The sequence below is a fragment of the Macaca thibetana genome, chromosome 5, assembly GCF_024542745.1.
Source record: "Macaca thibetana thibetana isolate TM-01 chromosome 5, ASM2454274v1, whole genome shotgun sequence".
NCBI lineage: Eukaryota > Metazoa > Chordata > Mammalia > Primates > Cercopithecidae > Macaca > Macaca thibetana.
In genome coordinates, this window is record NC_065582.1 from 67315607 (window position 1) to 67337209 (window position 21603).

General features: G+C 35.4%; 1 protein-coding gene across 8 annotated transcripts in view; it reads right to left on the minus strand.

Annotated features, from left to right (window-relative positions):
• The window catches only part of BLTP1 (bridge-like lipid transfer protein family member 1), a 211409-nt gene that overhangs the window by 67303 nt on the left and 122503 nt on the right, over positions 1 to 21603 (minus strand). For 7 of the 8 annotated variants that reach the window (XM_050792618.1, XM_050792620.1, XM_050792616.1 and 4 more), the window contains exons 49-54: positions 19669 to 19762; positions 18078 to 18128; positions 14120 to 14326; positions 12345 to 12583; positions 7387 to 7631; positions 5052 to 5157 (exon numbers count right to left, since the gene is read on the minus strand). In XM_050792618.1, the coding sequence (XP_050648575.1) occupies positions 5052 to 5157; positions 7387 to 7631; positions 12345 to 12583; positions 14120 to 14326; positions 18078 to 18128; positions 19669 to 19762 (942 nt within the window). The remainder of the gene's footprint in view (positions 1 to 5051; positions 5158 to 7386; positions 7632 to 12344; positions 12584 to 14119; positions 14327 to 18077; positions 18129 to 19668; positions 19763 to 21603) is intronic. The other variant, XM_050792619.1, reaches the window with a different exon arrangement.

Consider the following 21603-nt stretch of genomic DNA (forward strand, 5'->3'; position numbering starts at 1 on the left):
ACAGGAGGTGTCTGGAGACCCCTGTTGGGAGGTCTCATCCAGCTGGGCAGAACGGGATCAAGGACACGCTTAAAGAAGTAGTCGGGCTGCCCCTTGGCAGAGCAGGTGTGCTGCCGTAGGGGAAACCCCCCTCATCCAGACCACCAGGACTCTCCAGAGCCAGCAGGCTGAAAAGGCTAAGTCAGCTGAACTGCAGAGACAGCAGCTGCCCCGCCCCCCAGGGAGACATCAGAGTTCTGTGAGTTCTGTATGTATAACCCTGGTTGGAGTTGCTGAAATTCTGGCAGGGAGGCCCTGCCCAGTGAAGAGGGATGGACTGGAGTCCCACTTAAAGAAACAGTCTGACCCTACAATCTGGCATAGTGGAGTCCCACTCTAAGAAATAGTCTGGCCACAATCTGGCATAGCAGCTGTGCTGTCTTGTGGGGAACTCCTCCCAGTCTAGACTGCCCAGACTCCCTGGAGCAGGCAGGCTAGAACTGCTGACTTGAACTGCAGAGATGGCGGCTCTCCCTCCGCCTGGGAACTCAGTCTGTCTCAGGCAGTCTCCAGCCGTCTGCTGCTGGCCGGGTGGAATTCCAAGCCAGTAGTTCTTAATTTGTGAGTTGCCTTGGGAGTGGGGTCTGTAAAATGGCACTGCTTGGCTCCCTGGATTCAGCCTCCTTCCTAGGGGAATGCATGGATGGATTTCCTGCCTTGCTGGGAGTATGCAAAACTCCTGTGTCTCTGTGTGTGCCCTAGTGCTGCTTCACCAAGACTCCACATAGCTCTGTGCTTCAGACCCAAGGCCCTGGTGGCAGGACTCACAAGGGGAATCTCCTAATCCACTGGTTGCAAAGATCTGTGGGAGAAGCCTGGTTTCCCCGGGCGAGGTCACACAATCACATATAGCCTCCTTTGCCTGGGGGTGGGGGCTCCCTGGCTTTTTGCTGCTCCTGGGTGAGCCATCACCTCACCCTGCTTTACCTCACCCTCCATGGTGGAGCTGTCTGCCTAGTCCCTCCCAATGCAAGAAACTGAATACGTCAGTTAAAAGTGCTGAATTCACTCACCATTTTCATTCCTCTGTGTGAGAGTCCTGGACCACAGCTGCTTCTAATCGGCCATCTTGGCCCACCCTCCTACTTTTGTGTCAATCAAGTTTTATTTCATAGTATGGCATAAATATATAAGTTTAAGTGCATCATATCCAGTATACTTGAGTAAGCTATTAACTTGCTTAAGCTATTTTGAAATTATAGCTAGCCTCATATTTTTCTGAAAAGTATTAGCATGACTTAACAAAAACTATGTTTAAGAAGTGTTATTAAGGAGTTTATTTCCTAAGGGAGACTACACTAAGTAAAAAAATCAGGTTTTTTTTTTGTTGTTTGGTTTTTTTTGGATTAGCCTTTGGGGTATTGGTTCCTTGAGGCTTCTTTCCTACCCTTCTTCAAGTTAGGTAACACAATTTTCCTGTGTTTGGGCACCTCTCCTGATACCCATGATTTACTGAAGTACCTTCTCAGAGGTACCAAGAGGTCCTCCATTAGTTCTTTTACATAACTACAGTGTGTCTCATTTGGACCTGTAGATTTATATACAAGTTGGTTGGATAGGCTTATTGTTTCTCTATTTATTCTCATAAACAGACAAATATCTCATCAATTTCCATTTTCTTAATATTCATGCTTTTTAATTATCCTTTTCACTTGGTTAAAAGCAGACTCTTTTTCAATTTTCACTTACCTAAGTAGAGTGAAATCTTCATGTTACATTACCTAACAGTATACTTCCTTAACACACTATTTTTTTCTGACAGTCTAAATGTAAGCTTCTCACTTTTTCATATTCTCTTAAATCATTTTGCTAAACAAATACATGCTTTAACATATCTGAAATAATCTTAGATTTTTACATTGCTTAGCACACTTTCACTTTGAATATTGTAATACTAATACTCTAAATGTCTAGAGTTTTGTAAAGATTCACATCTGTCTAATTTTTCTTATACTCAAGTTGTTTTACAAAAAACAACAACAACAACAACAAAAAATAACAGCTTAGTGTCTGTTCATTTGATAATCCATCTCTGAAGATAAAACTGTTTGATGGGCTGGGCTCAGTGGCTCACACCTGTAATCCCAGCACTTTGGAAGGCCAAGGCAGGCAGATCATGAGGTCAAGAGATCGAGACCATCCTGGCCAACATGGTGAAACCTCGTCTCTACTAAAAATACAAAAATTAGCTGGGTGTGGTGGTGTGTGCCTATAGTCCCAGCTACTTGGGAGGCTGAGGCAGGAACATCGCTTGAAACCGGGAGGCAGAGGTTGCAGGGAGCTGAGATTGCGCCATTGCACTCCAGCCTGGCGACAAAGCGAGACTCCATTTCAAAAAAAAAAAAAACTGTTTGATGCATGAGCACATCTTAAAGGCCTATTTGTTTTGTGTTTGTCTATCACTACCTTGAATACCTTTTATCTAGTTTCAGAAAGAAAACTTTAAAATTTTAAAGCAAAAGCTCCACCATTCACAAAACATACTGCACAATAATTTTAGTTTATGGAACCATAAGAGATGCTATTATATTATTTGCATTAATTCCATAGTACTTTATGTCTTTATCAATAAATATATACCTGGCCCAATTCTAAGATGGTAACCTCCTTATATGCTTCTAAGACGGCCATACATACTCAAAAATAGTCTCTTCTGTTTACCTGATCAATGCTTATTTACATCTTTCTGAAACCCAAGTATTCCTGAAAGTCCTTCGTGGACAAATAAGGTAATCAATTTTTTTAAAAAGTATTTCCCCAACAAACTTGATGATTGTTACGAACATTAGTCTTCCTACATAATAGAAGATGTCCTAACACTAAATGTAACATGATGGAAAATCATGAAGAAGAATATAAGAAAAAAATAAGGAAAATAACTGAAGATTATGGGAGAGGGAAGCAGCAATACAGAGTACTGAGAAATTCGAGCTACAAAGGTTCAAAGTATTCGCTCTCAATATCCTGTTATGTTCTTTGGCCTTGACAGCATAACTGAATGCCTACGCTCCATCAGGCCCTGTGGCCAGCTAAATCATACATAATTTACACTTTAGCTATTTTCTCAAGGTTCATGGCTGTCGCTAAAGTCAGAAAGAAATGGTTCAAGGAGCAGATCTAGCCACTCTTTTGGCATTATCATCTGATCTTGGCACTATCATCTGATTCTCTCATAGTAAACAGCAAGTCTTCATGGTTAGGAATATTAATTTCCAGTCCTCTTTGTCCATCTTATTCTTCACAGACCTTGGGATATACTTTAATCTCCTGACTATAATCTAAAGGTTAAGAAAAGCCTTTCTCTTTAATCAAAACTACCTTAAGAGAGGCTTACCCTGACAGTCCGATACTGTCTCTACTGTCTCTCTCTCTCTCTCTATATATATATATATTTTTTTTTTTTTCTTTTTTTTGTGAGACGGAGTCTTGCTCTGTTGCCCAGGCTGGAGTGCAGTGGCACCATCTCAGCTCACCGCAAGCTCCGCCTCCCAGGTTCATGCCATTCTCCTGCCTCAGCCTCCTGAGCAGCTGGGACTACAGGTGCCTACCACCACGCCTGGCTAATTTTTTTGTATTTTTAATAGAGACAGGGTTTCACCGTGTTAGCCAGGATGGTCTTGATCTCCTGACCTAATGATCCACCCACCTCGGCCTCTCAAAGTGCTGGGATTACAGGCATGAGCCACTGCGCCTGGCCTATATTTTTTCAGTAATAAAATCATCTTGAAAATATTCTTTAGAACTCATAAGTTTGCCAGCTTGATATATTCTTAACAACTTTCCTATCATAAAAAATGTCATAATGTGATTTTAACCAGGTAAATGGGACACACCAAACAAAACTTGTGTATGTTTCCCAAGTTAAGGCTTCTTCAGTGGCAGAAAGGAATTTTACTATATACTTATTTCTTCCTTAATGATTTCTAGTCAACCATTTTCAGAAAAACTCCATGGTACCAATGATCTGATCTTTTAAGACCTAACTTGTAAAATTCCACAGCTCTGCAGGGTTTCTACAATATGATCATTAAATAGCTTCCTGACCTCAGATGCAACTAGAACCAACCCAGGAGAACCAAGGAAACCGGTTGTTCACACAGCTGCTACATAATTTAGTTCCTTCATCCAAGGAGCACTGTCCTCCTTCAGACCCTTATCAAATACTGGTACGTATGCTCTGCCTGCATCCTCTCTACCTCTTCTTTCTTGCCAAACTAGGCTTCATTCTTAAGTTTTGGGATATGAATTCTTCTGAGAAGCCTTTTCTGATCCTTTAGACTAGATTACTTTCTCCTATGACACAGACTCATAGCACCCTGTTCTTGTCATTCACAGAACTCATCAAAATTGTAATTGAATACCTGGATACTTCATAAATTTGTTAAATGAATGAATTAATCCATAAGCATAAAGGAAACTCCTTTTGATGCCAATTTATGGATGTGGCTTAAATATTCTTTTAACATGATAACATTCACACTGAAAATACTCAGCATTAAGAATTGTTATACAGAGTCAACTTTTCACCCTAATTCCCTAATACTTTAGCTTGTGAAAAATGTAGAGCACTGACTAAGCTGAACTGTAAACTATTCTTGAGGAACAGCAAAAATGTAATGAGGGTTTCTACAGACAATTTACCATGCTGCCAGCATATAGCCATCATCTGGTATAGATAAAAGGTGGAAATCTTAGCAGTTATCTAAATGTTGTTTCCAAATGAGTATGATTAATTTGGTTAATAGACATACTGTAAGCTTTTCTTTCTTGAGGGTGAAACATAAATGAGCTTTCTGAAGTTTATGAATCCTAAATGTGTATTATACATGACAAAAATGATAAGCAAACATTGTAGGTGGAAAAGCCATAAGAGGAATGGACAGTTCTTAGGAGTTATTTGACAATTATATCCAAATGCTGGATCAATACTTATACCACAGACATATGGGACATCACACAGTCAAAAAGAATAAAAACCTTCACCTATACTGTAAGGTACTAGATCATCTTACCAGACACTTTTTGTATTACTTCATTAACTTCCTTCATGAACACTTTCTGTACAAATACCAAGTGGTTTAGAAGATCAGTTGTAAGATTATGTTCAAAGGAACCAACCTGTCAGAAAAAAATCATATTAGATTAATGCTGATTACATTAGCTTTACTTTTTTCTTACATAAATCACCCTAAACTGAGGAAAAAGAGATAATTATCTATGATTTGAAATCAATATATTGAAGAAAAGTTAAAAATATTTAGAGTTCCTAATATGTTACTGGCCAAACACTACTATAGTCCATTCCCAAAATGGTTTTTGTTTTTTAATAATAGTAGTTAATAAGGTATGAGAAGTCTGGGGGGCAAATCAAAGTTATATATTTAACTTGCTAATTTTGAAATTAAATTTTCTCCTAGAGTAAAATTTACTTTTAATGATAATTTTAATGGCCACTTTTGTGTCTTAGAATCACAGACGAGTTAAGTAAAAATAGATTTATTTATTTATTTAGAGACAAAGTCTTGCTCTGTCACCCAGGCTGGAGCGCAGTGGCACAATCTCGGCTCACTGTAACCTCTACCTCCCGGGTTCAAGTGATTCTCCTGCCTCAGCCTCCTGAGTAGCTGGGACTACGGGCACCCACCACCATGACAGGATTTCACCATGTTGGCCAGGTTGTTCTCAACATCTGGCCTCAAGCTATCCGCCCGCTTTATCCCAAAGTGCTGAGATTACAAGTGTGAGCCACTACATCCAGCCAAAAACAATTTATTTAATCAAATATATATTTAATGACCATCTACTCTATGTACCATGTTAGGTGCTAAGGATACGGCTATGAATAAAAACCAACAAAATTCTGGGTCTCAGGCTTACATCTGAGTGAATTAGCAAATCATCAGAGATACCCAATTAAGGTTTAATATAATTGTGTCCTATAATTAGTACAAAGTATTAAATTTCTGGCAAATTAGTTAATAAACTAATTAGTTAATAAACCAATTTGCCAGAAACTATTTTCAGGTGTGTTTATTTCAGGCCATAGTAAAATAGGCAACTCTAAGAGGGATGCAATTTTAGATTCTTTGAAATGGTTGAAATTAAATACATTGTTTACTAAATTCGGGACTGTGTTCTGCCTCGTTACAAACTTATACCTTTCTAATATCTAGTATTAGCAAGGAATTATACAGCACACTATATTCGTGTATGTTCTTTTAAATGGAACATTGATAGCAGGATGTCTAAACTGGAGCTTGGGGCTTTTCGTTTTCAGAGTAGAAAGCACAAGTGAGATACACCTTAAAATATTTTAAGTAAATCTCTGTTAGAATCCAAACACTATTTTTTTGTACACTTGTTTTTCACATACAGAAATCCCAACTCTTACAGAGGTTCCAGGGCAAGCAGGGCCTAAGAAGGTAAATCAGACTTAAATATGTCCCCCGTAGTTACAATATTTCTATCAGAGAACCCAAAGAGCATTCTTATAGATGCTGCAGGTTCTGGAGAACAAAATTTATAAAACAAATAGCACATTGCTTTTTCATAAAGTTGCAACTGTTTTTGACAAACTGACAAAGTGAGCTGAGACACATCACAGGGTGCCTGGAGGCAGACCACTGAGGCGTGGCTCCTGTCTCTCTCAATTGATAGCTAGGAGACTTAAGGAAAGGTGTTTACTTCTCCGCTTCAAGTTTATATCAAATTAGGAAAATAACAGACGACCTGCTTACCACAAATCAAATGAAAAATGTGTCCAAATGCTTTTTAAACTTTTGATAGCTATACAAATATAAAGTGAAAAAATTATGATAGAATTAGATATGCTACTTTCAACTTAACCTTAGTAAAGAAATTAATCTGTAAGTCTAATTTATCTTTCAATATGACCTTTAGATTATCTTAATAATTATGTATACCTGTATGAATTATGTTAACTTGCTAAGGTTTAGTTTGCTCACCTACAAAATGAGAACAAATATTTCTACCTCATAGGATTTACTTAAGCACTGCAGAAGTCAATGCGTGTAAAGCACATAATGAAAGTTAGCTGCGATTTGCTTTTAATAATCATTTGAACTACGAAAATATTGCAGAGATGGAATATATAACTAATACATATTTTTAAAAGCATGTTTAAATAAAACTACAGGGTAGTCAGACTAACAGACACAAAACACACATACACCCACACACACACTTGATTCAGTATAGAATTCTTCTGTGAAAACAAATGATTTTAAGACTTTACCTTAAAAGCTTGGATTACTACATATTTTGGTACATATAAATCTTGAAGCCTCCTAAATTACAAAGAGTAAGAAAATTTTAAAGTAAACTTACTTCTGCCACACAACGTAGATAATTTCCCTGTAAATAGTAACCTTGTTTAGAAGGCAGTTCATCTATACTCCACACCTGATCCGAATAACTATCATGTTCTTCCATTATATATTTCCCTGACATGGTAACAGGAGGAAGGTTAAGACTGGCAGAAGGAGGAATGGTTGACATATCTGTGGCAGAAACTTTTGAAGTAAAACGCAATCTGTGATTTGGCAGCTCAAATGTAAATCTTGTCTGTGCACCTGTAAGAAATGAGAAAAGTTATTGTTCGTGTTAGTGTTCATTCACTCATTCATTCCTCATTTTTTCCAAAAAGGGTATCTAAGAAAAATGCATGGATATTCCCAAACCTATCTTGAAATATATGAAAGCATATTTTAAAGTTGCTTATAAAATGTTCCCTATCTTTAAATATGCAAGTCTATCAGCAAGTATTATTAAGCCAGTAAGTATTATTTATTAAGACTGGCAGTGTGTTAGGCACTAGGAAAACACCCACGTTCTTTATTTCATAGAAGGTAGAACAGAAATAAAATGCCCTTATTATTAAAGAATTGTAACAAGAAAATTAATCAAGTTAAAAAAAAATTCCCCAGTCCACACAGTGCTTTATTCACAGAGAATAGTAGGTAGTTAACAATGTGTCTACTGATCCTGATTCAGTGTGGAAATGGCTAAAATTGCCAAATCAATTAAACTGTACTCACTGAAACATTCATAAAGTATAAAGTTATACAAACATATGTCTCTTTGACCTTAATAATTATTCATGGGACCATATATCAAATAAGGGTATATTATGAATTTTAGTTTACTGTTGACCTTAAACACTTAAATAAATAATCTGGCACATAATTGTTCAAACAAATATAAATATACCAGCTTTACTATTATTCAGTCCATATTTCTCCAACTGTTTATGAGGGCATGAGGAGAAGCCTTATTAAAATCAAGATCTGTTGTTGCCCTTTACACATGTAATGTACATACACATGCTCCTTTCAAACCAACAGAATCTACTGATATTCTTCTGTATATTACCAATTCTCTCGACTCAAACATCATCAAATTGCCTGTTTAGCCTACGTATATAATTTATTACATATCCCTACTGCTCCTCAACTGAGCCGGAAATAATTCTCTTTTTTTCAAAATACTAATCAAGGGTCATCTCCTATATGTCACATTCACTACATTCATTAACTATAGTGCTTGCACCTGGAATGAGTTAGCCAAAAACAGAAACATGCTCACTCACCAATTGGGGCATCTGTGAATGACCAGATGAGTCATGATTGCCCTGATCTCCTCTTACTACTCCAACCAGGAGACTCCTTGACTATCATTTACAAGCTGCAAGGGGTGGGGACTGTCTACAACTGTTGCTACCACCACTACCATTGCTAGCACACCGCCAAATAAAAACACCAAGATTGAAATAATCCTAGGCCTCAGTTACTGAGTCATCCCTTATTACTAGTATAGTCATTCTTTTACTGTTTTTATCTCTTTCCTTTAATTTCAATAAGAATTTTGGGTTCTTACCTCTCTGGATATTTAACAATGTGTTTACTCTAGGACCCTAAACTGCCTATCTGACTTTTGACTTGCTCCTTCTGTGGACCCTTGTATTTCATGGGTGCCCTGAATAAATGACCAAATGTGTGTAACTTATTGTCAGCCCTGGACTCTAATATCTGAAGGCCTAAGACTTCTGACTCTGCCAAATATGGAAATTTACTTTAAAATGCTTCTCTTGCTGGTAACAGAAAGGTCTAAATGTTCAGCAAAATTACTCTTAATAAAGAAAGCCAAAATGCTAGAGATGGGAGTACATATACAGTAATCTCCCTTTATTTGGGATAGATGTGTTCTAAGATCCCCAGTGGAGGCCTGAAACCATAGATAGTATCAAACCCTATATATATGCCTTTTCCAATACATACATTCCTATGATAAAGTTTAATTTATAAATCAGGCACAACAAGAGATTAACAACAACAACAAAATAGAACAACTGTACTGTAACAACAGTTCTGTAAATATCTTTGTAAATATGGGGGTCTCTCAAAATAGCTTATTGTATGTAATATTTTCGGACTACAGTTGACCATAGGTAACTGAAACGTGAAGAGACAAAACACATGAATAAGCAGGGACTACTGTATACACATACTTATATAAATATGTACATATCTGCGTATATTCATATATATGTATATACTTTTAAATTATGTTAACAGAATAAAGGAGAAAATATGTTTTCATTTCATTAGATAACAGAACAAAGTATCTGATTACATTTACCAATAATTCTTCATAGAAATTATTAGCACAGTGGGAAAATAAGTACATTTTCTTAACCTGACAGCAGAAACCTACAGCAGACATCAGACTTATTCATGTAATGTTGATTCCTTTAAGAAAATGGAACAAGGCAAGTACAATAAGGCAAGAAAAAGAACTAAAAGTTGGAAAGAAACAAAAGTATCATTATTTGCTGTTTAAACAGTATGACTGTCTATAGATAAAACTCCTAAGAATCTACAACTTATTGATAATAATGGTTTAATGTGGTTACTGAGTATCAGATTAACATAAAAGCATCAAGCACACTTGTACAGACTACCAACAGTTTAGAAAAATGCCACTTTACAAAAGATAACATTTGTAATAGCTACAACACCACAAGATACCTAGATATCTAAATAAATACATCTTGTAAAAGATGCACAAAACTCTTTAAGTAGAAAAATTTTAAACTTTACACAAAAACATTAAAGAAGACTTAAACAACAGAGAAGTAAGACTTAGGAAAAGGGAGGTTAAATATTGTTTAGTTGTCATTTCTCCCCAAATAAATCTATAGATTCAATTAAGTTCTTACAGAAATCTAAACAGGCTTTTTCAGGGAACTTAACAAACTGATTCTAAAATGTTTATGAGGCCAGGCATGGTAACTGATGCCTGTAATACTAGCACTTTGGAAGACCAAGGCAGGCGGATCGCTTGAGGCCAGGAGTTTGACACCAGCCTAGGCAACACAGTGAAATCCCACCATCTCCACAAAAAGTTTTAAAATTAGTCAGATGTGGTGGTGCATGCCTATAGTCCTGGCTACTCACAGGGCTGAGACTGGAGGATCACTTGAGGAGGTCAAGGCTGCAGAGAGCTGTGATCATGCCACTGCCCTCCAGCCTGGGCAACAAAGTGAGACCCTGTCTCAAAAAAACGAAAATAAAAATAAAAAACGTATATGAAAGAGCAAAGGACCAAAAATAGCCACGACAATTCCTGAAAAAGTCAGGCAGCAATATGATACTGGTGCAAAGAGATCAATGAAGCAGAATAGAAAACTCAGACTCCCACGTTAAAAATAACACTTAATATGTGACTAATTTTTGGATTATATATCACTAAAAAAAAGAATAAATTAATAAGTGATGCTGAGATCATTGGTTATATACAATGATACTGGTTATATACTACCCCATGCCAAATGTAAGAACAATAATAATTGATTAAGATAGATTAAAAACTCAAATATGAATAGCAAAACTCAGAACATTCAAGAAAAAAATGTATCAGAATATCTTTATTATCCTAGGAAGAGAAGCATTTCTTCAGGACATAAAAATACACAACATATAGGAAAAATAATGGTAAATTCAATTACATTAAAATGAAAAATGTCTGCTGATTAAAAGAAAAAGTTAAATGATAAGCCTCCAACTAGGTGACAACATATAAACATATAATATCAAAGAGTTAATATATAGAATTTATGAAGAATTATTGTGAATCAAGAAAAATACAAATGACTCAATGGTAAAGTAAGCAAAAAAAAAGAACCATCAACTGGCATTTTATATATATAAACATGTAAGGAGCGCTTAGTCAAATAAAAAAATTCCTAGTTAAAAAATGTGAGATTCCATATAAACAAAGTTCAAAACAGCTAAAAGCAAACTTTAAATCATTTATGAGTATATACATACATGGTAAAACTATATGGGCAAGCAAAAGAATGGGTAAGACAAAATTCATGCTAGTAGTAATTCCATGAGAAATGAAGACTGCCTTTTTTTTTTTGAGATGAAGTCTCACTCTGTCGCTGAGGCTGGAGTGTAGTGGCACACTGTCAGCTCACTGCAACCTCCGCCTCGCAGATTCAAGCGACTCTCCTGCCACAGCTTCCTGAGTAGCTGGGATTACAGGTTCCTGCCACCATGCCCAGCTAATTTTTGTATTTTTAACAGAGATGGGGTTTTGCTATGTTTTCCAAGCTGGTCTTGAAGTCTTGACCTCAGGTGATCCACCCGCCTCAGCCTCCCAAAGTGCTGTGATTACAGGTGTGAGCCACCACGCCCAGCCAAAGAAGGCTTCAAAGTATTGGTAATGTGCCAATTCCTAGGTTGTATTGTGGGTTGGTGAGTTCACAGTACTTATTCTTTAAAATGTGTATATGTATAATTTACATGCTTTTGTATATATGATAAATTTCATAAATGTTAAAAGCAAGGAATTTTGAGATAGGATATATTAATATAAGGGTCACAAAACCATATAGAATTAGCTGTTTTGAAGAAATAAATGACTTCTGATTTGAGCTAAACGAACCCAATGTGAAAATAAAACAAGTTATTCAGTCTATTGAAAACTTAATAGATGTAGAAATGGGTTGATTTATTCAACTTAAGTTTAAATTGGAGAAATGGCCTCCATAGTTGAATAATTTTATGGAGTTCAAAAGAGTTCACTCTGGCCATTCAAGGTATTGGGGTGGGGGATTGGTATTTTTACTTGACTAGAGAACATCATTAATGAACTTTAAATGTTATAATCAAAATTACTTATAATATCTATAAAACCAAATTTACCTTTTTATCAAAATATTACTAATTTCTCAAAGAAATCATAAATTTTAAGAGCGTGAATTCAGAATTCAATATTACCTGTCATTCCATGACTTCTCATTCTTCCCATCTTGTATTCTGCTTTCAGAGACGGTAAAAGTGCTGCTCCAATGGCAATACCATCTAACATGGCACTGAATTTAAGAACAATAGGCTTCTTTTCTAAGCCTTCTGGTAGCTGAGGAAATTCATTTGTTTCAACAGGAGTTTGATTAACGCTTGTTGGGGTTTTTTCAGAAGGTAGTGGGGTTGCAATATCTTCTTTTACAGGCTGTGGGCTAGAAAGCAAAAAAAATAATTAAAAAATAAACACAGGAGCTACCATTTTATTGCGGAAAATCATGGGATTTCTCAGTGAAAAATAGCAAATATATACTGTGAATAGATGTTTTCTTTCCAATATCAGATCATATTCAGACTTTCTAGAACAGATGTTGAACAATGATGATATGGAAAAGTAGACAAGAAGTAATAACAATGTAAAACTCCTAGAATGTTATACTGCCAAGGTGATTCTAAATGGTATTGCAAAACTGGGATTTAAACTCAGATTTGTCTGATTCCAAATCTATGACTTAACCATTACACACTACTATTGATATTATTGCCACTACTACTACCACTGTTAAGAATGACAACACGAACTCCAACAATAACAATAATAATAACAATTTGAGTGCCAGGTACTCTTCTTAGTGCACTGTGTGCTTTGTCTCATTTATCTCACTTTAAGTAGGTACCACTGTCTCCAGGTTGCAAATGAGGAAGCATAGCTAGAGTGCTGAAACTAGGATTTAAACCCAATCAGTCTGACTCCAGGGTCTGATTTTTCAACTACTATACTCTACGGATAATATAATAAGGAAAAGTTTCTTGGAGCATTTTAAAACTAAAATTTATACATTCTGGATTCCATATTTCTGTTCAGAGGAAAAACATTTAAATTTTTACTACTTAGTCAACTTCAGCTATGATTAAACATTATAGCAGAATTAAAGATTTAGATAGAACAACTGGAAAAATCAGCTTTGAGACACCTTCAAAAGACACACTAATGTTTTCCCACTTTATAGGATGTGGGAAATAAAACGTAAGACAACTTTGTAACCTTTTACATGTATTTTTTTTTTTTTAAAGATGGAATTTCGCTCGTTGCCCAGGCTGGAATGCAATGGTGCAATCTTGGCTCACTGCAACCTCCGCCTCCCGGGTTCAAGCGATTATTCTGCCTCAGCCTCCCAAGTAGTTGGGATTACAGATGCCTGCCACCACGTATTTTTATTAGTTACAGTTTATGGAGACCATGAATAAGGCTCAGCAGTGAAGATGCATGAACAAAGGATATAGACATAGGGAATAAAGGTTAATGCTCAAATTTACTGCCCTTTAAAATATTTATGTGGCATGGTCAGATGCTGCCTTGGGACATAAATGATCACTACTATACGTTCTTAAACCTGTGCAGTCATAAATTTCCAGTGAATTCAAAGTAAACAAGAATTGATATGGTCCTGGAATTCATCAAGTTGCTTTTTATTAGTACCTCTTATAATACTCACAAATCTCTAGGATCTCTTAAGCTTTGTTTATGCAATATGGAACACTGACAATTGCAGTGATGACACTGTACTTTAATGCTATCAAATGTCATTTTCACATGATCACGATTGGCTACTCTCCTCTTGCTCCACTGTCCATGATGGTTGATACTTAGAAGTAACTCATCATCTCCCTCCAAACTTTTGTTAATGAAGCAAAGAATATCCTGAGGTAGTATATGGAATCACAGAATGTGAACAAATAAAATAACTTACGCTGTAGAAGGTTGTCTGATTAGGTCTGAGATTTGTTTAGATAGTTGGTGAGAACTTCGAACCATCATGCTATGTAAGGTGGCAGGGTGCTGAGGAATGTTGATGCTGATAGCTCCTACTTTGAACACAGCAGCATTGTTTGTCTTCAGCCCTCTCTGGGCACTGTAGAGGGCTTGGGACTTGGCAATACTACATTTCACTACAGTTCTATCAACAGAGAAAGAGGACCATTAAAATACAGCCAACAGCCAAGTAAAGAGAAATTTTGAAAAAATATTGAGAGCAAGAAAAATACCTATAAATTTGAGAGGTCTTCAAAAAGTTCATGGAAAATGTGTATTATAAAAAAACTACATGTAGATTTCAGAATCATTTTGCACCAAAATAAACTCATATTCACTTGTTAAAACATGTGAACAGGATCTTCTTTAATGTACCAAGAAGGATAAGACATCAGTTTGACAGAGCCCCTATCAAAACAGTATGAATTCTGCTAAAATTGAAGCAAGAACAAGCATCAAGTTTATGGTGAAGTTTGGGCGGAATTATAGCGAAATCATTGATGCTTTACAAAAAGCCTTTGGGGATAATCTCCCAAAGCAATTAGCAGTTTACGAATGGATAACTCAAGAAGGGACAAGACAATGTTGATGAAGCCCACAGTGGCAAACCAAGTATCAATTTGCTAGGAAAAATTTTATCTTCTTTGTGCCTAATTGAAGAGGACCAACAATTAACAGCACAAACAACAGCCAACACCATAGACAACTTCAACTGATTCAGCTTACACAATTCTGACTAACAACTCAAAGTTGAGCAAACTTTTCCACTCAATGGGTGCCAAAACCATTGCTCCCAAATCAACTCCCAACAAAGGCAGAGCTTTCAATGGAAATTTTAAACAAGTGAGATCCAGATCCTGAAGCATTTCTTCAAAGAACTGTAATGGGAGATTAAACATGGCTTTACCAGTACAATACTAAAAATAAAGTACAATCAAAGCAATGGCTACAAAGAAGTGGAAATGGTCCCGTCAAATCAAAAGTGGACCAGTCATGGCTGGGCATGGTGGCTCACACCTGTAATCCCAACACTTTGAGAAAGTGAGGTGAGCAGATCCCTTGAGCTCAGGAGTTTGAGATCAGCCTGGGCAACATGCCAAAACCCCATCTCTAGAAAAAAATACAAAAATTAGCTGGATGTAGTTGCACGTACCTTTAGTCCCTGCTACTTGGGAGGCTGAGGTGGGAGGACTGCTTGAACCCAGGAGACCGAGATTGCAGTGAGCTGAGATTGCACCACTGCACTCCAGCATGGGTGGCAGATAAAAGTGGACCAGTCAAAAGCAAAGGTCATGGCAACAGTTTTTTGGGATGCTCAAAGCATTTTGCTTGTTGACTTTCTGGAGGGCCAAAGAATGATAACATCTGCTTATTATAAGAGTGTTTTGAGAAAGGTAGCCATAGCTTTACTAGAAAAATGCTCGGGAAAGCTTTACCAGTCCTCCACCACAACAATGCTCTCGCTCATTCCTCTTGTCAAACAAGAGCAATTCTGTTAAGAGTTTTGATGGGAAGTCAGTAGGCATCCATTTTACATCTTAATTTGGCTCCTTCTAACTTTTTGTTTCCTAATTTCAAAAAAAAAAAAAATTTAAAGAGTATCCATTTCTCTTCAGTTAACGTAAAAAAGACTGCACTGTCATGGGACCCTCTGTTCATTAGCGATGGAATAAATGGCTGGTATCATTGATTAGAAAAGTGTCTTGAACTTAATGGAGCTTATGTTGGGAAATAAAGTTTATATGTTTTAATTCCATTTTCCACAGTTTGTGAAGCCCCCTCATAACTGAATGAACTAAAACGACTTAAAAATTTTCATGTATTTAAATTATACATTGAAGACACAATGTTATCTAAAAATATTAATATATTTTATACTATTTGCACTGAATAGTGTTTAATTTCTTTAATAGGAAGAATCTATAGAAGAAAATAAGTATATGCTCACATGTAAGTAAAAACATGAACAAGATATATTACATACACAGACACACAACATTCCACTTTTTATTTTACCCCCATTCAGAACTCTTTTGTTCTCCACCTTATTTTAGAGATCTGTACAACCATTATACAGACACTGAATATGAAAAGAAAAACAATATTCACTATACTTCTTAAAATCTAATTAGGGAGTCAAAGAAATTAGAATAACAGTCATCCACTATGTTACAAGAAATTGATAGGAAGGAGGAAGTGTAACTTGTATTTTCTGCTTTTCATTTTCAATGAGTGGTAAACAAACGATAAAAGTTTGATTCATAATGAGCAAGGCTATTACTTTTCGTTAAGAATTGGTATCCTTTAATTACTAGTACAGACATAAAGCTAAGATATTATCTTTCTTGATTTCTTTTGTTCTTTCCAATGCCTAGAACAGTTCCTAGAAGATAACAGACACTTGCCAAATATTTGTGAAATGAAAGAGCAGAAAGAAGTAAAGCAAAATAATGACTTCTACCACTACAACGGTGGAATTCCACAGATAGGATATGATAGGACATTTATGTAGAAGCCATAATGAAGTCGTCTTTGACACATACACACACCCTCACATACATATTTGTTTTTTAAAGATGGGGTCTCATTGTTGCCCAGGCTGGAGTGCAGTGACACCATCATAGCTCACCACAGCCTGGACCTCTTGGGCTCGAGTGATCCTCCCGCCTCAGTCTCCCAAGTGGCTGGGACTACAGACACGTGCCACCATGCCCAGCTAATTTGTTTTTAAATTTTTTGTAGAGACAGGGTCTCATTATGTTGCTCAGGCTGGTCTCAAACTCCTGGCCTCAAGCAATCCTCCCAGCTCGGCTCCAATAACTTCTAATATAAATGTGATCCTTCAAATGGGCAAATGATTCTTGACAATCAGTAAATTTGGCAAAATACACAAAGTACATTATTTCATATTAATTACAGGCCAGTTTACATACATTAATCTCTGCTGGGCTGTAGAAAATTTGCCAATTATTTATAGTCTCAAGGATATGAAGAACCAGTTCATCACATTTAACTTTTATTAGGATAAACCTTGAAAAGCCTAACAGTAGCTTTATCAGAGGTCTTGATTATTTATAAACAGTAAAATCTAGGTATTATATAAAATTCAAAACCAATTACTAGAGAAGTATACTTTTTTCTTCCACAACACACTATTTCTTGGAGACGATCAGAGGGTGGAGGCGGTAGTTTATGAAATTGGCCTAGTCAGCATGAAGGTAGGCTCTGGAATGCTGACTACTTACTGAATTTTGAATCATTTCTAACAGTATAATAATTAAAACCATTGTTTAACACCAGTATTTCAAGTTCAGTTTCAACATAAGCCAGAACACACCCAGATGGTGCTGACATGCAAATGGCTCTCTAGATGCGAATAGCATTCATCTATTGAATGAAATTAAACACACATTTACATATAGTAAAGGCCATTAAAATCTATTAACAGAGCAGTCAACTCTCTCCATCTTAAATACAGAATTATAAGGTTGAGATGTACAGATGTTTTATTATTAGTGTTTTAATAATTATTTCTACAATTAGTGAAAACTCTTTCTTGCAAAGTGAATTTTTTAAGCTTCCATTATCATATCAGAAATTAAGTACTTTGATCATAGAAATTTTAACAGTAACATATCTGAAAAGGCACATGCAACACACAACTACAGTGTTACAACTTGTCAACAACAGACAAGGTATGAATTACCAAAAAAGCAGCCCTTACCTGTGTTTTCTTTGATTACCAGTAAGCTTTAATCTATTATTTAAAAGGGTCTATATTATAGCTACAAAACAATAACTAAATAATTCACAGCCATGAAAATAATTTAAATATTTTAAAAACTATTCAATACTACAGTAATCACAAAGCCATGAAAAAGAATAATATGACATACAGAAACTCTTGTTTGGCTGTACTTGTAGGAGATGTAGGAAAATCCTCCAGTCTACAAGATGAAGAGTCAAGAGAAAGCAGGAAAACAAAAAGGAGGCAAATAAACATTCATGCACAAATTAGTTACAATATGACCAATCATCTGGAAAGCTTTTCTAATTTCCCACTCTAAAAATGTTCCATTAAAGTACCATTTGAACTATTTTTTTCTATTCCATGTCCTTTTCATTGCAACTGAAAATGAAATACCAAAGAATACACTACAAGCTTGGCAGTAACTAATAAATAACTTTTATTTTTCAAATAAAACAGTTAAGGGATCTTCACTTGGGGAAAAAAAGAGCAAGAAATATCAGCAATATAATATTTTATCAAAAATCTGTTTTATAAACTTTATGTTTTACAAGGTTAAAGACTATTGGAAGTCCTTCTCTTTAGAGATAATAAATAATGAAGAGAAAAGATCCAGGAGGATAGAGTAAATAAAACTCATGGGACACCTAAAGAAATTTAGTTTACTTTCTGAAGGTAACGTACCCATGGTAATTCAAATTTAGAGTAAATGAAAGAATCATGGAATCCATGGTCTATGACTTTCAGTAGAAGGATCATAAGGTGGAAAGAGTATAGATTCAGGCATCTCTTCTTACTGACTATATTAAGTATTTTAGGCACTATGTTGATCTTTCTGAACCTCAATCTATTGTTCTGTAAAGGTGGATAAAACCACCCCAGTTCCCAAAATTGCAGTGAGGATTAAATAAAATAATATAGGTGAGGCTCCTGGCCCACGGTAGGCACTTAATAATATTGTAATTAATACATAATAATAAGCCCTTCTCCTATATTGAATGAACAAAAAAAGATCTCATCTCTCACAACCACCAGAATTTCCTGCCTTTCTTGAAAAGACTTCTAAGGAACTGTGATCTGGATAGTAGGCAGCTATTATGAAATATATAGTCTTTGGTTCTACACTTATAGATCCAAACCAAACCTGAGACAGTCTCCAGGAAGTCTTGAGAATGGGCCCTGTCTGAGGTTGCTGAGTTTGGCCAAAACTCACTGGAGAAAGCTATGGCCTATTAATAAACATCCATTTCAGGATATATTCCCCAAGGTAGCTAGCACATTATTCAGATTTTTAAAATATTATTAGAGCTGTAACATATCATACTTCTTAGTCAATCTAGGACTAATACTTAATTTTTAAAATGCTGAACCAAATCCTCTATTAGGCATGTTGGATATGTTACAGGATAACAGTAGCACAACATTAGCTAGCCATAATGTTAAGAAACAGCAAATTCTGAAAATCTGACCTAAATTTTCAAAGGCTGTTTTATAGTCAACATGAAACTGCTCTGCTGAATGGAAGTTAGGAATGAAGGTATATACTACCAATTTTAGGAAGACAAAAAGTATTTCTCTAAAATATTTTATTTGGTGATATTCTCAATGACAGTCAGAATTCTTAGTATCTGGGAACTGAGACTGTATATACAAACCTCAAAATTCAGCATGTTTATCCAAAGAATTTCAAGTTTTGTCTAAAACTATAAGTGTAAGAAAATAAAAACTGACATACTTACTGTATATTTGGTGTAATCCCTTCAAGAAGCACAATATTAACCCCACCAATATGAGCAGTAGCACAAGTCTCAGTCATCTTTTGATGTAAAACATCTTAAATATGAGAAAAAAATATTTATTTGAATTCTAGATATAAGATACCTGAATTTCATATTAAAATTACATTTTATTCATAATATATTCAGTAGCAAAAGATAATTTTAAAGTTATGGTAAATTTGGTTCAACCATTTCAGAGCTACTTTTTAAAAAATTTCCTTAGTTTTTTATTTGTCTACATTTAATACATACATACATATTAAATGTCAAAATTGCAATAATGCACAGTATACACTTTGATATGCTATTCCTGCATTAGTCTACTGACATGACATAGCCTAATGGCATTTAAATCTCAGAAATAATACTTACTGCAGAAAAGTTGGAAAATTTTTAAAAATAGGAGAAAGAAACCACATAAACCAGCACTCTTGGTCCATATAATTCCTGTGATTTTAATGGAGGGTTTAAATATATTAATTACTTAAAAAATGAAATCACATAAACAATTTTGCCTACTTTTTTCACTTAGCATTATTGTTCGTATTAATAAATTCTGCAGTATAATTTTAATGGGTAAATTGTAAACTGGCATATGTTTGTTTATAAAAATAACCAATTCTTTAATGCCAGACACTTGGCTGCTTCTTTGTACAGATAACTTTTCACACAATTGTGATCATTTCTTCTACCTAGGTTTGCAGACCTCTAATTGCTGAGTCAAAAGATAAATTGGTTACTGATAAAAGCTATTCAATTAAACTTCAGGAAGGTTAAACCTATTTATATCAATTTAAAAGTGAATAAAAATGTCCGTTTCTCTAATTCTCACCAAAAATGAGTATGGCCATTCTTAACTTTGGCTAAACAGATGAAAAAACTGACAATTTTTTTTTTTTTAATCAACTTAGACATCTGAATGTTTGTGTATTGTTTATATCCTTTGTGATATTTCCAAGGAAGGCTGGTGTGTTTGTATTTCTCTCAGCAATTTGCAGTCAGTCCATCTAATTTCTGCAGAGAATTTTCTTTACAGTCAGTCCATCTAATTTTTTCAGAGAACGGTGTGTATGGTTCACCATGTCAACCCCAAGTACATAATCCTCAAATTTAAAATTAGTTTTTGAGTAAATAATAAATGTTCAAGGTACAAAACAAAACAGGTGAAAAAAGGATAGGTAACAAAAAGTAGGTTCAAAGTAAGTTTTGATTCGACCTTACAAGTTTCTCAATCATAAAGTTAACAATAAAAACACATGGTGATTGATAACTTCCTTTTCTCATGTAATATAATCTGTCAGGTTATTTTCACAACCAGAAAAACCACACTGGTTTTATATAACCATTGCTGCCAAAAGAATCCCTGCAACTGTATTGCTGTATCCACCAAGTCTAAGAAACATTTGCTTTTTTATTTTAGCATCTCTGAAAGTGGGATGCAGTTTATAATCAATGGCATCTGACCATATCTGGTAATGGTATTTTCTTTGTGATACATAAAATAATAGTGCATCTTAAAACTGATGGGCTCCTGGATTTGATAAAATATCACACCTTGTGTAATCATTCTCAAGATAAATGGTATGTTTTCACTAATCTATGAAATGTTGTATCAACTAAAGGGATTTCTTTTTATAGAGGTACTTAGTATTAGATTATAAGATTTCTATGGTAGTAACAAAAGCAAATTTTTCATAAATTTCATTATTTTGGTAAAATTTTCTGCCTTTAGAGACATCTTAGTAGTTGATATTAAAAGATAAAGAATAAATGTCACTGAGTATAGGTATATTGGCTCAATATTTATGTGCTAAAATATTTAGACATCAAAGCTGCCTCAATTCACTGATACTCAATTACAACAAAGTTCTTGGTATCTCAGAATTTGGGAAGTCC